A 15,604-nucleotide genomic window follows, 5' to 3' on the forward strand; every position below is an offset into this window, starting at 1 on the left:
CATCTGCAAACCATGTTTGTCAATAGCTAACATTTGCTATATTCTGCATGTCTAAACAGTAATGTAAATATATCACACATAGCTGCCTCACTTTACCTCTTTGAAACAACTATATGAACAATATAAATTATTCTCTATATTGGAGACTAAAATATAGTATAAAATCATAAGCTTTTCCAATTTTATATGTTCAAATTCAAGGATCTCAACCTAAATAGTCTATATTTGCATACATATATGTACATATGCACACAAATAAATTATATACATGCCTATGACTGTGTGTATTATATGAATATATAGCTAAGTATGCTTCAAAACAATTTGTTTAAAATATAATGAAACACATAAATTTATGATTATCCTGGGGATAGAGCCTGGGGTATATTTTGACAAGAACACTTCCAAGCCTAACACAAAGTTTGAAATCACTATATAATTGGCTTTTCTTATTTATCTGCACAGATATGGATTCAAGCAACCAGCATCAAAACATTACTAAAACAAGTGATCAGTACTGAAACTTTATCATCATTTTCTTGTCTTTAGTCTGTAAGCAATGCACTATTATAACAAATATTTGTATATCATTTATATTCTTTTCATTGTTGTAAGTAATCAAAAGATGACTGATATTATAGTGTTGATTTCCATAGGCCTTATCCAAATATGATCTTACTTTATAAGGGATTTTTACAGCCACTTGTTCTGGTATGTGTGGAGGTCCTCATCTCTTCACCCACGATTACCAGGCATTGAAAGCAGTTCCCATTTTTAAATGACTGGAAGAAAATTACTAGCTCATTTTTGAACATTTAAAGAAGTCTTTCAGATGTTTAAATGTATTTCCACACTTTGTGATCTACCTGCAATTTTCTTATATTACCCTGGAATATTTTTGATGTGTTTGGTTGCTTTTAAAAAATCCAAACAAATGACTAACATTTCTCTAACCATCGTTTTTCTCTTCTTTGTTTTCTCCGCGCTGCCTTCTAGATGAGGAAGAAGGCAAGTTTATATTTTGTGTTTGTGTTTTCTCCCTCCTTGCATTTTTTTTTTAGACTTAGAATATTGTTGTACTTTGAGAACCAGTGTGGAGGGATGGGTTTAGCAGCTAGCCAACAGTCTTTTCCTGGCACTTCTCTCACACCAGGAGGGCCCCTTCCCAGTAGATCCCAGAAGATTGTCCTGATTTTCTCCAGAAACCATGGCTAAGCAGGCGCCTGTTTGGTGCAACCTGGCTGGTGATGTTCTGGTTTTCGTTACTCAGACTGGGAAATCTGATTTCAGGAGACTTTTGTGTTCAAACACTGAGCAGTGAAATTACACATCTGCAGGTGACTGCTCATAGCAAAAGTTTCTACCAGATGAAGCCCTGAAAAGAATCATTTGGATGAACAATTATAGAATAATATCCCACAAATTACCATAATAACTTCAAAGAAAGCAGCAATTTTGAATCTATCCAGACATCAAACTTCTATTATCTAGTTTTCTCCTCCATTTGTTGGCGTGGGCTAACTTAATTTGACCAACAGTTATGTCAATCAAGATGGAAGTCCTCTGTATTTTTTTCTTTTTTTTTCATAAGCAAAGTAAATTATGCTACATCAGTTTGATTAAAACCAAACTCCAGTTAAGCTTATTAGAAATTATATAGCGCATTCTGAAATATCTGCTTTTTGAGAACTCATGTTACTTTTGAATAGAATTCTGGTCTTGAATCTAAATTTAGTTTTACTAACCTTTTCTAAGTTTTGAAAATGTTACAATTGCTATGATTTCTTATCTTATTAAGATATAACAGCATGCTTTCCCAAATATATTCTAGAAATATTAAGGATGCTTATTTAATAAATAAGCATGCGAGAATTTGATCTTTGTCTCCTGCTTTCTAAGATGAACACAGTCCATATATCTTCCTATTGTGAAATTCCAGAGAAAAATCTAACTTCTGTTGATTTTTTTTTTTCTCTTTCAGGTCATCAGTCATTCATGGCTCCCTCCTGCAGTGTTCTGCACTGCCCTGCTGCCTGTACCTGTAGCAACAATATTGTAGATTGCCGAGGAAAAGGCCTTACTGAGATCCCCACAAATCTTCCTGAGACCATCACGGAAATGTATGTGCCCCAGATTTTCTCTTTCTCTTTCTACCTCCTTAATTAATCCAATGCATGGTTTGCTTTCAGGAAGTTTTGGCTTCTCAGGCCCCTCTGATTAGTTGCTTTAGGCAAATCATCTTTTAAGAAATGTATCAACCTTTCCTATGTTCAGTTATATACGTTGATGAAAGGATTATGATTTGATTTTATCATAGGTATAATTAAGAGGAATATATTTCAGAAAATTATATTTGAATAAGCATTTAGGCTCTTTTAAAGACATCCTGACGTTAAGGTCAGCAGGTTTAGTGATGTTGGGTTCTGGCTAAAGCAATGGAGTACAAAAAGGAGGCCAACAGAAGTAAATAAAGCACAACGAGAGGGTTACTGCTTACTTAAAAACTCAGATTTAGATTGAAGTCTCATGATCCTTTTTAAATGCATAGAGTATATAAAATATAGAATGTGCTAGATTGTAGCGAGTGTAATCTATTACTTAGCTAGAAAACTTTTTAAAGTTTGTAACATAGTTACTACTTCCATCAAAAGCTCAGTTCTCTTGACTATTATAGACCTTCTTTTTGTGACACTGAGGATTGATGGTTAGTGTCCTTGTGAAATGTAAGTCATGTTCATGAAACAAATGCATATAAGATGCAATTTAGAACATCAGCATCATAGGAAGTATCAAGGAAAATTCTGATCCCAGTTTCTATTAATGAAGAAGGTATCTCTAACTGCCTAGATTATCATGTTACTGTTTTATAGGGCAACTCTAAATTGTAACACTGTAATCAGTTTTTGATTGTTTGCTTAAATTAATAAAAGAGGAACAATTTCTCATAAAAAGCAAAAAGAAGTTTTCAAGAACTACCCCTTTCAATCCATTTGTTTAATTTCTATAATAAGTGAACTGCTTCAATTTTCTTTATGGGAGAATAATCTTAGTCCAAGATATATGTTATCTTCAAGTATAATATGTACTTAATAATGTGTTTAGATAATTGGTGTAAGAAACATAATTTTCTATAGAGCCTCCAAAATCCATTGAGATTTTTATATAATCACCAAAGCATAATAGACTTCATCCAAGGTTTAGTTGGTGGAATAGTATCTTACGATTTCTATGTATTTGGTTTTGGCTGGGTATCAAGAATAAGATATGGTTTGGGAAGTACCAGGTCCAATTCTGTAAGAAAGAAACATTAGGAACAAATAACAGAGGTGGAATTGAGTGGTAGGCAATAGAGATTATAGAGGTGAGTGGGAAGAGGCATTGCAAAAAGAAAACACAGTTGTAATAAGTCTCTGTCTATCACTGAAGGCATTATTACTGAAGTTTTTGAGCTTAGTTAGAACATATAACTAAGCCTGAAGTATATTATGAAAAGAAATCCACAATAACCATTAATCTCCGCAAGATTTGTTTTTACGGACACATGAAGAATATATGATAGAGACAAAGCAGAGGCAGTGGCATACATTCAATAATCCTTATTGTTTAAAAGACTGCATCTGTATACTATAATTTTATTGATGTATACTCACATATAACATTGGACTTCATAAAGGCAATTTCTTTCAAATATCTTATGTCTGTGATCATATTCACCCTAGTTCAATTTCCTCTTCTTCCCAACTTGCATTTCCCTCTGCTGGCCTCTCTTTCCTTACCCCAGTCTCTATTTTGCTTTTATGCTTCATATGTATATTTTTGTGTATTTATGTGTGTATACATATGTGGCTTTCTGTTCCTATAAGAAATTTTTAGAACCCACAAATAAGAAAAAAAAATCATAAAATGGGAAATATTTTTTTCTTTTTCTATCTAGTTTATCGATTTGGTATGTTGATTTCCAGTCACATTCACTTTCCAGAAAACTACATATGTCTTTCTCCTTTAGAGACAAATAAAATTCCACTGTGTTTACATGTAGACCACATTTTCCTTATCCGTCATTTGCTGACAGTTGCTTAGGCTGATTCCATAACTTAGATATTGGGTAGTGTTACCATAATAGATCTACATGTACAAGTATCTCTGTGATGTATTGACTTCAGTTCATGGGTTTTTTTTTTCTTAAACAGTAAAACAGTATAATGACCTATCCAGATACAAAAAATATATTTAGTATATAAAGTCATCATCATTTTTTTAGAGATTTTTCTTTTAATTAATGAGTGGTTCTTTGCTAATAGCATTTAATAACTATGGAATGAGGCATCAGGTATTCATTGTTAGATGAGTGGAATGCATGCAAAGGCAGAAGGCATTACAGAAAGCAGAGGGGAGGCCAAGATATAGTGAGTAAGAAGAGTTGATATATTTTGTTTAGAATCCCAGTTTTATCTATCATTTACTGACTCTGAGTTCATGATTATGTTACTTCTCTTCTATGATTTCATCATTTTTGGAAACTAAAACATTTTGTTGTTGGGAAATAAAATATTTGTAGAACTATATACACAACATAATCTAGAAACCCATAAATGATAACTCAAACCTGGAACACTTACAAAAGTAGCACCTGAACTAAACCCCATAGAGAGGTGATGAATGGAAAGAAACTCTGAGTTAATAAAACATTAATGGACAGATTATATAGGAATGCTGCTTGGGTGATATGTGATAATGCAGAGAACAGAGGAAAGGACATTTAAAAATGGGTCAGTGCAACTTCATAGAGGGTTTCGATACTATAAAAATCTTAGAATTTATTTGGAATGCATCTGGAAACAGGTATTTTTAATTGAATCTTCCAAAAGAATTAGTCTTAGGGCTGTATCTCAATAGACTTTCAAAGCAGAAGATACCTAGGAATCTATTGCCTTACCTTTGTGGATGTTGGGAGAGGAGGAAATGTTAGACAATAATAAGAAGGGGACATGGAAACAGATGAGAGTTAATACAGAGGTTTGCTTAGTAGGAATTAATACTACTGGTGAGGATTTATGGGAAAATGCAGCAAAACCGATGCCAATTTCAAACCTAAGCAATGGGAAGACTGTAAATAAGAAGTAAAAATTGTAAAGCGGTTCAAATAACATCATGCAGGTTATAATAATTTTAAACAAGGAAAGAACTTGCCTGAGTCAAAAATTAGGAAGTAACTGACCCCCCCCCCAAAAAAAATCTATGTTGAAAAGTAATTTCATCAAGCAACCAAGGGAAAGAGAAAAGAGGCAGAAGGCTAGGGCAGTGAAAGCAAGAAAGAGCCTCCAGCCAATGTGGTCTGCTCAAGCAAGTGTTGCTGCCTGTGAGCCCACTGAAGTCCAAAGCAGTTCAGACTTTTAACCATTCATATGAAAGGATCCAATTTTGTCAACAGTGATTACAAAAGCCACTTATCAATGTTAAGACTGGGAATCCCAAAGGGTGAAAATGAACAGCTCAATTTGTTATTCAAAAACAACTGACTTAAAAATTCAGAAACCTGCAATCGTTAAAAAATTAGAATGAAAGAATATCTTTGAGAAAAAAATAATGTCAAATAAAACAAGTGAGGAAAATCAAGAGTTAAAGAAGTTGTATGTGCACACAGGAAGAAAGCGGTCAGATCTGCTCCTAACAAAGGGGGACTAACAGATGTTCTAGAAGAGCAAGCTAGGGGCAAAAATTTATCAAAAGCAATACAGTGATGTGGGACATTTTAAATGGCTTGTTCTATTAATCATTTTTATTTTTCACTTTAGCACTTTGCCTCTACCTTGCATGCTCTATAGACTTCACATAATGGTGGAGTTTAGCAGCATGGAAGTTCTACTAAATAATGCATCCCATTGGGTTTACCTATATTAAAGAGGTAATGTGTCATATTGTGGTACCATAACTTCAATTTATAAGTTGGTATAAAAACGTTCGTCAGGCTACAGATGAATTTTATTCATTATTCATTATTCAGTGGGAATGAAACACCTTCAGAAATGTAACATACTAGCTCAGTGACTCACATTTTTGTCTGTTGAAAATAAAGAATATTGGTAGTATTGAAAAATCATGCAAATGGTACTCAAGAAAACATTATTTTCAATTTTTAGAGATAACTTTATTCAAATATTATTGTTTACACTATTATCATTTTATTATTAAAGTATTTATTCATCTTATTCAAATATTTCACAACAAGGTATAAGTGAGTTATCTGTGTAACATCTTTATTTCAGATTGAGATATTTTAATAGTTTTGACATGTTTGTTTTCTTAGGCTGTGATACATCTTTATTATAAGATTCATAATTGTAATAAAGAAAAAGGATATAAGCTCTACATAAGAGTGAACACCTGTCTGTGATCTAGGTTACTAAATAGTATGCAAATATTATCTCCATTCTGTTTTTAGGAAGCACAAATCATATTTTGGTGTTTTACAAAACATTTTTTCTTGAAGATATAAAACATCATAAACTAGAAATAGGTTAACATCTATTTAAACTCTTCAGTGCTGAATGCTTGCACACATAGCATATAATTTGAATTTTCATTGACTCGTGTGATGAGTTTTACAGAGGAGGAAAACCACTTCAGAGGCATGTTCAGAAAACCCTGGGGGAACTCTCCTCAGGAAGCCTGACTACACAATGATTTTATCATGGCCAATGGTTTGCATTTGCATTCATGGGCTGGGAATAAGTTTTGACTGTATCTACTGATCACATTTTAATTTGTAAGCTTATTTTATTTTTTTAATTCATTGGGAATTTCAAGTAACATGTTTTGATCATATCTACCTCCCTTCCACCATTTCTTTGCAGATCCACTCCCCCTTTTCCATCCACCTAACTTTGTGATTTTTATTTTTAAACCCTTAAAGACCAATTTGTACAGTACCAATATTCTAGGGTATATAGTCTTTTACTGAGCCACAGTCAACTTCTCAGGAGCTTCACTCTTAGAGAACATGGTCTTTCCCTCTCTCAGCAGCTGTCTCCATCCATTCTGACATTATAACTGTTATGACTTAACTATTGGGACCACATAGAACTAAAATGTTTTGTACAGTAAAGGGAACCATCCCTCGTGTAAAAAAAAAAATCATAACAGGGGGGCTGGAGAGATGGCTCAGTGATTAAGAGCATTGCCTGCTCTTCCAAAGGTCCTGAGTTCAAATCCCAGCAACCACATGGTGGGTCACAACCATCTGTAATGAGGTCTGGTGCCCTCTTCTGGCTTGCAGGCAGAATATTGTATACATAATAAATAAATATTTTTTTTTTAAAAAAATCATAACAGGAAGGGAAAATTCTTTAGCAGATATGTGTATTTGTGTTTTTAAACATCTTTCAATACCAAAGTTTGAGTTCTAAGAAGGCAAGAACAAGTTCTATTCAAGCCACCAGAGAGTAACCTAACCTGTAACAAAACTAATACCGTGGCACACCAAAGCACTTTGATATGCAGTTGATGAATAGTATTGGAAGTGAGAGTATACACAATTCAGAATCAATCAAGCACTTAATGTTGACTTATCTATGAGAGAGCTGTTGTACCAAGATTAATAAGTGTAACCACAAAGTCGAGTCAGGCTTTCCTTGTTGACATAATGATTGCTTAGAAGCAGAATTTCCAAAAATTTGAATAAATAAATTTAATTTTAAAAATGTCTACTAGTCTAGGCTAAAGTGGACTAGAAAGCTGAAAGAATTCATCAGTAAAATTTTCTTCTTACATATACTAGTTTGAAGTCCACGGTAAGTGTTATATCTACCTTGGCTGCATTCTCTGATGACCAAACCAACATGTTGTAATTACTCTCTTTCTTGAGAGATGGATGCATTTATCACCTTAAAGATGATGCATAGATACCTTTCTCTGAAGTCATATTTCTTTTGTAATGCCAGGGCATAGATATGTAATCCTTAGAAAGACTAATAGTTTCATTTTGTGGCAGAAGAGAGGAAAGAAAAAAACTGAGATGAGTTAAAGAATCTTACTAAAATAAAAAGAAATCAATCTTGAAACAGCTCACTGAGCTTTTTTTAATTTATTACTTTCAAAAATACCAACCCAAATTCCCACTTCCTTCCTTCCTCTCTCCTCCCACTCCCTCCACACACCCTCCCCCACCCCCCTCTAATCTTAAAAGAGGGCAAGGCACCCTGTCCTGTGGAAAGTCCAAGGCCCTTCCCTCTAGGTTCAGGTTGAGCAAGGTATACATCCAAAGAGAATAGGATCCCCCAAAGCCAGTACATGTAGTAGAGACAAATCCCAGTGCCGCTGTCGTTGGCCCCTCAGTCTGCCCCAACTGTCAACCACATTCAAAGGGACTATGTTGATGCCATACTCGTTCACTCCTAGGCCAGTTGGAGTTGGTGAGCTCCTATTAGCTCAGGCGCATTGTCTCAGTGGGTGAATCGATCATGGTCTTGACCTCCTTGCTCATACTCTCCCTTCTTCAGCTCTTCAGCTGGACCTTAGGAGCTCAGTCCAGTGCCCCGATGTGGGTCTCTGCCTCTGTTTCCATCTGTTGTTGGATGAAGGTTCTATGGTGATATTTAAGATAAGCAACAGTCTGACTACAGGGCAAGGCCAGTTCAGGCACTCTCTCCTCTATTGTTTAGGGTCTTAGCTGGGGTCATCCTGTGGATTCCTGGGAATTTTTCTAGAGCCAGGTTTCTTGCTAACCCCAAAATGGCTCCCTCAATCAATATATCTCTATCCTTGCTATCGTATCTGTCCTTCCTCCATCTCGACTATAACATTTCCTCAAGTTCTCCCCAACCCTCTCCTTCTCCCCTCCTCTTCCCCTGCTCTCCTTCCTTTTACCCACCCCCACCCTCATGCTCCCCAATTTTGTCTTTCAATTTCCAGGTGGATCTATATATGTTTTTTGGGGCGGGGTAGGTTTCACTTTATTACTTAGCTTCTCTAGGATCATGAACTACAGGCTCAATGTCCTTTGTTTATGGCTAGTATCCACTAATGAGTGAATACTTAACATATTCATATTTTTGGGTCTGGGTTATCTCACTCAGGATAGTGTTTTCTAATTCTATCCATTTGCATACAAAATTCAATGTCACTGTTTTTTTTATCACTGAGTATTACTCTAATATGTAGATGTTCCACACTTTCTTTATCCATTCTTCTGTTGAGGGGCACAAAAGTATGAAGGAATGAAAGTAACAGTAATCTTGAAATATGAATACCTGTTTACAAACTGAATTTATATTTTGAGACTACTTAAAAATTTCTTCTTTTTCCATTTCTGTTCAAACACTTTCCCTCTTACTTTTGTGCAGTTTGTCCTTTTTGCAAGCCTTTTCTCTAATTTCATCTTCCAAAATTTTGAATTTTTAATTGTTTATAATAGTATTTATTCAGTATTTCCCCAAGTTATTTAAAAATCCTTTTAATATTTACATGAAATATTAAATAATTAAGATTTGATCAGCTTGTGTTTAGTCTGTTCTGAATTAAATAATTTTAAAATGACTTGCTAAGTATTCTGTTTTATACTATGTTTTATAATACAAACACTTGGCAGACTGAGGCAGGAGTGCCTTGAGCCTGAGTCCAGCTTGAGTTATAATGAGTTAAAGACCAGACTAGGCTAGAATGAGACCCTATCTCAAATAAAAAATAAACAACAAATAGAAATATTTAATAAATCCTGGATAAACTTTATTTAGTATACAATTCATAATATCTCAGTTACTTAGCTATCACCTGTGTAATTAATTTTATTCTAATTATTTTGTTTAATAATAAGTTTTAAAGATAAATAAAACATGCAATATTAGGCTGGACAGTGGTGGCACATGCCTTTAATCCCAGCACTCAGGAGGCAGGCAGCCAGATATCTGTGTGTTCGAGGCCAGCCTGATCTACAGAGCAAGTTACAGGACAGGCTCCAAAGCTACACAGAGAAACCCTGTCTTGAAAATGAAAAACAAACAAACAAACAAAAATGTTAAATTCCTCACAGAATATATAAAATAATTTGTTTTTTCACCTTAGACAGTGTTGAGGAAACAGCTAATGAAAGCAAATGTTACAATTTCTAATGAAATTTTTTATGTAGCAAATATATAGCATACAATTTCACTATTTCTTAATTTTGAGAAGATTTACTTTTATTTAGGGGTGAGTGTGTGTGTGTGATTTGTACCACATGTGGGTAGACAACCATGGAGGCCAGAGAGGTCATATGGAGATACAGGTGGTTCTGAGCTACCTGAAGTGATTTTCAGAAACCAACCTCTGGTCCTCATCCAGAGCATGACCTGCTCTGAACTGCCAAGCCATCTCTCCAGATCCAGTTTCCCTTCATTTTAAATAAGGTAACAACTTCAAAGAGAACTTATTTTTCTATAGAAAGTTACTTTCTTGTGCTTGAAGAAAATGTAGAATTAAAGATTGGGATGATTTTGCTTCAGTTCACAATGTTAAGAAACTACCTCTTATTATCTAAAGACTAGGTAAGATTTTCAATATATTTCTTATTACACTCAGGATCAAGTAGCCTAAAGCATGACTTGATTCTGCGTTCTCTATTATTGTAACTTTGTGTTCACTAATCAGCTAATATAAAAACAGTATTTATGCCTGTTGTATGTATGTATTTATAACACTTTTAAAAGTCGTCTTGTGTAATAGTTAACACAATGATAATGATATTCACAAAAGATTGTGAGGCATGAAACTTTAAACATGAAGGTGTTTTGGTCACATTTCTTTATAAATGAAAAGGAGTACAATAAAATTATAAAAAATAGGAAAAAAATAGAGAAATGAGAACATAGATGGTCATAACAACAATAGCAACAAAAAAACAGTACTCCAAGAGATTCCCTTAAAAATCTGCAAAAGTCTGTGAGTTAAGCTATAAAAGAAGAAAAAGTATGAAATGGTTTCTGTCCTTATACTCTGTACTTGGTCAGTATGAATGCCCCCCATTCTGAGTCGGCATTAAGGTTAAAAAAGCACACTGACTGCCTTCAGACAGCTTACAGTGCAGAAAGTTGAAGCTTTATGCAGAGTAGTTGAGAGTCTTGTGTGAATCATAAATTACTTTCTCTGAACAAGGCCAGCAGAGCACCTGATATGCCTGGGAGAATCACGTCCTTCTCTGGTATGAGGATGTGCTTTTGTGTAGAGAAAATTGGAAATCCTTATACAAAGGAAACATCACGTGATGACCCCAGGAAGGTGAGAGAGCTCTGTGTTTTGAAGGAAACTTTAAGTTTGCAATTCTCAATAGGTATAACAGTAGCTAAAGCTTGAGGAACAGCTGGATTGTAATAGTAGCACATGGGAGAATGGTTTAGGCAAGGGGGTGGTACGAATAGAGTTCATTGTAAACATCACCCTGGTGTTCAGGAAGAAAGAAAGAAGCTGAAATACACCTTTGTAGCAGACGCTACCAAAAATGATAAAGGCAAGCCCGGAAGCAGGTCCTGATGGGATGTTATCCCAATGTGCCACTCTAAGCACTGATGTGACTGGTTCCCTTAACCAGATAATACTGCAAAGACAAAATAGAGAACTCAAACATGTAAAATATGCTGAATCTGACATAAAAATGAGAGTAGCTGGAACCAAAATATCATTCATTCGTAGAAGGATCAAAGCTGCTACTTTAAAAAGAAATTATATCATGGATTTGTGGATAATCAGTTGCAGTTACGCAGATTAAGAATTAAGACAGATATTTCCAATAATTAGCCAATTTGAGATATAACACAAGGCTTGATATATGGTAATTACCCAAAGGGCTTCAGTTTTTATTCTAAAACAAAACAGCAGGCTCCTTTCTTTTTTGTTTTTGTATTGATAAGGATATAGATGATAGGTAGATAGATTATAGCTAATTAGTAGATAGATAGACAAACAGGCAGACAGGCAGAGATGATAGATAGATAGATAGATAGATAGATAGATAGATAGATAGATAGATAGATAGATAGATAGATAGATACATACATACATACATACATACATACATACATTCATATTTACATGCATACATAGATGATAAATAGATATAGATGAAAACTTAATTTTATTCACTTTGTGAATCTCACTCTGTCTGCATAAATACATTATTAAGGTTAAGTGTGACTGAGTTCATTTTCCTTTTAATTCGTTTAGCTATATACTGAGTGAATTTTTGGACTTGGAAGTGTATCTTTGTGAATAAATTCAAACAACTCTAGCATTTATTCAAGAGATGTGCTCATATAAACAGATACACATTTTCATGTTCACAAATATTTCTGTATTGATTTAGACTAAGAGATCTAATGGAGGATTATTAGCTATGATGAAACTGGAGATGAGTGTATGTCTGGGGGTGTGTATTAAAATGGCATCAAATGGGTTAAGAAAATGGGTAATTCTCAGGAACAACTCAGGACAAAAACAGCTGATAATCAATTAGTATGGACACAGCCCAAAGGCAAACGTGTTAGCTGTATGCAAAATTCAAACATCTAGAGGCCAATATTAACTCAGCTGTGGAGACAGTTATTAAACTGAGGAAGTGTCCGTGATAATGCTTAGGAGAAAGAAATAATATTTTAGCCTAAAACATGCTGTTGATTTTAATAGGTACATATCAAGGAAGTCAGTAGCATAAAACCATTGCTAAAATTTGAAAGTAACTTTCCATAAATATGAAATACTCATTTCCAAATTACCATGTACTGGGTGACAGACTCCCCAGTCTAAATAGAACCTTTTTTCTGTCTGCAGATACTGGTGTTTACTGTGTCCAGACTACCTAGGCTGCACAGCTCAATTTAACTTTCAAAAGATAGAGTCATTGCGCCTTCCCTCCCTTCACCCATTAAACCCATGTTCCATTCTCTGACAGCTGTTTTTGCCATTTATGTTAACAGCAGATGGAGAAAATGCAAAAACATGTCAGTTTTATGGCCATGTATAATCAGCATCTGGGCTGTATGTTACAGGCACAGTCAATCGAAATTCTTATCTTACTTAGTATTGTAAAAAATCTTTTGTAGTTCCTAAGGCAATAAAGAAAAAGCTAAACATTAATAAGTGTGATTATAGATCTTATCATCAACATTTTTCAGTTTTGATGTGAATTATATACATGTGTTTATTATAGTATCGGAATTAGCTGAAAATGTATTATGAATTGACTCTTAGATATTATTTCACCATATATTAATTTCACGCTAGAGATCATATCAGGTGGCAGATATATTGTTTTAAATAATGTGTGTTGGTGACCATGATTTTCAGATAACTTATTGTATAATATATATGTGTAAATGTCATATCTTTATTCATCTACCTTAGTGCAAGAAAATACAATATATTTTATTTAAACTGCACTTCTTACCAAGTTACTGTTTTTCATCATTTTGCAAAAAGAAGCTAAAACACAAAGAATGAAGAGCCCATAAAGCTGATGCTGGTAGACTCAATTTTGGCCAGCTCTGTGTCAGTACAAAGTTCACACTTTCTCAACAAAGAATGATTATTTTCAGTCTTGAATATATATATTCTAAATGATATAATAATTGATTATATAGGACATTTTAATATTTCTCATATGAATGTTATTTTGTGTTGTTTTATAAATACTTCTACTTGGAAAACATTGAGAGAGAGGGATAAGACGTGAACGTTAAACTAGACTAATTTGCCTCATATCTCATAAATATATGAATAACTCATTTGGTAATTTCTTAAACATTGTATCATGGGTTTTTTTTTTAAATATTTGTGCGTCTACCATCTACCACATCGTAACCACTGCCGTGTATTTTGTGTGGCAGAGATGCAGATCTGCAGTGACACTGTGGTACTTTCCTGTGCTGGCAGCTAAACCTACACACAGTTCCCATGGTCGGTGGTCTCCAGTTTCCCAGCACAGTCTTCCTGTTTGTCTAATTTTTGAAACAGACCCTGAAGTTCCTGTGATCAGTTGCTGTTAGGAAGCACAAACCTGCAGAGAGTCAAGGCATAAAAAGAAAGAAAAATGCAAGAAAGATCGTTATTGGCTAAATCTTCTTGTGAGGATTTGGGATTCATCCTCACTCAATACAATTAAATATTTCATTTCACCAAGCAGAAAACTAAAATATCCTTCTAATTTTAAGGAAGTGGTAATAGTCATGTTTTTCATTATATATATTACGTAGAATAATACAGTGTAGTGTATAAATATATGAAATAAACATTTACACCTGGATATCTGTCTATTTGTATATAATATAATTATAAAATCCTGTAGATTTGGCCACATAGATCCTATGGAATAAATTGATCCTGGCAGCTTTACATGAAATGCGTCATCCTAGTGGTATGCAGGCCATAGAATTTCTACCCTGTTCACTTTGTTTAATTTGTTTTTATTTTCTAAAAGAGACACTGCATAATCTCTGAAGAACTGACATTCGGAAAGCTTTTAATTATGATATGTATTGTCCTAATCATGCAAATATGTCGTACCCATTACCCTATCTGTTTCCATAATCTTGAAATGTTTCTAATTAGATTCTTCATGGAACAATGAACTCAAATGTGCACTCTTTGAAACGCAGCAGATTCTATGCTAATAAGCAGAGATCGGAAGCTAACAGAGTTACGAAATGTAAATATAGCCTGCTGGTTCCTTAACCTGAAAATGCTGATGTTTTCTTTCTTATTCATATCGTCTGGTCAAATGCTTTCTTCTCCTTCTCATGGGATCACCATTAGAGGTGAACGTTGTTTTGTTTGTCAAATTCATTCTAAGGTTCCTGTCAAGTAAAATAAATCATTTTCTTCAACAAAGCTAAAAGTTTAACGGAATTCCATAATTGTTCCTTGTTCATTAAGTATGGATTAAGTGAAAAACGAGACATTATAAAGTTTATTTGGTGTCTGTTCTGGTAGTATGTCTTCTCCAGTGAGAATGATTCTTTTTCTTTTGATGGAGGAATGCAATCATGTTGATCCTAAATGGACTGCGAGAAAGTGTAATAAAACAACAACGACAAAACAATTAGCTGCTACGTGTAAAAAACAGTGCAAGCTTTGTCAAAGACATATTTTAGCTATGTTAAAAATAAGAAAATAAGAAAAGCCAGCAGGTCCACCTAGCATGCCATTCTTCAGTGTTCTGTCGTCTACATTTTAAATGAAGCAGTTTTCAATGTGAAATTTAAATCATGGTACATCACAATAATGAACAAAACAGACACTATCATTAGTTACATGTGAGGCATTGCAATTTATCTAATTATCTAATGTAATTTTATAATTATCTAATATACTTTCGCCCTATATTCACTCTTTTATAACTTTGATAGTATTGATTAGTCCATTTCGAAAAAGATTTATTATTCATACTTGTGATTAATTTAAATATGAATACTTTCAACGGAATTGAATATAGATTAAATATAACTTACCATAACAACAGGCATTGGTGGGCAATAGAGATGGCAGAGCAGTTAAGAATACTTACTGTATAATAATGAATATGTGAGATCAAATCATAGAATGCATTTAGCAGGTGGCGTGTCCTGCAAATGCCCATAATTAC

General features: G+C 34.2%; 1 protein-coding gene across 5 annotated transcripts in view; it reads left to right on the plus strand.

The window, feature by feature from the left end:
* Slit2 (slit guidance ligand 2) overlaps positions 1-15,604 on the plus strand; it is a 344,943-nt gene that overhangs the window by 232,199 nt on the left and 97,140 nt on the right. For all 5 annotated transcript variants that reach the window (XM_057771564.1, XM_057771568.1, XM_057771566.1 and 2 more), the window contains one exon: positions 1,982-2,120. In XM_057771564.1, the coding sequence (XP_057627547.1) occupies positions 1,982-2,120 (139 nt within the window). The remainder of the gene's footprint in view (positions 1-1,981; positions 2,121-15,604) is intronic.

Source organism: Chionomys nivalis, chromosome 6, assembly GCF_950005125.1.
Source record: "Chionomys nivalis chromosome 6, mChiNiv1.1, whole genome shotgun sequence".
In the NCBI taxonomy this organism is placed as follows: domain Eukaryota; kingdom Metazoa; phylum Chordata; class Mammalia; order Rodentia; family Cricetidae; genus Chionomys; species Chionomys nivalis.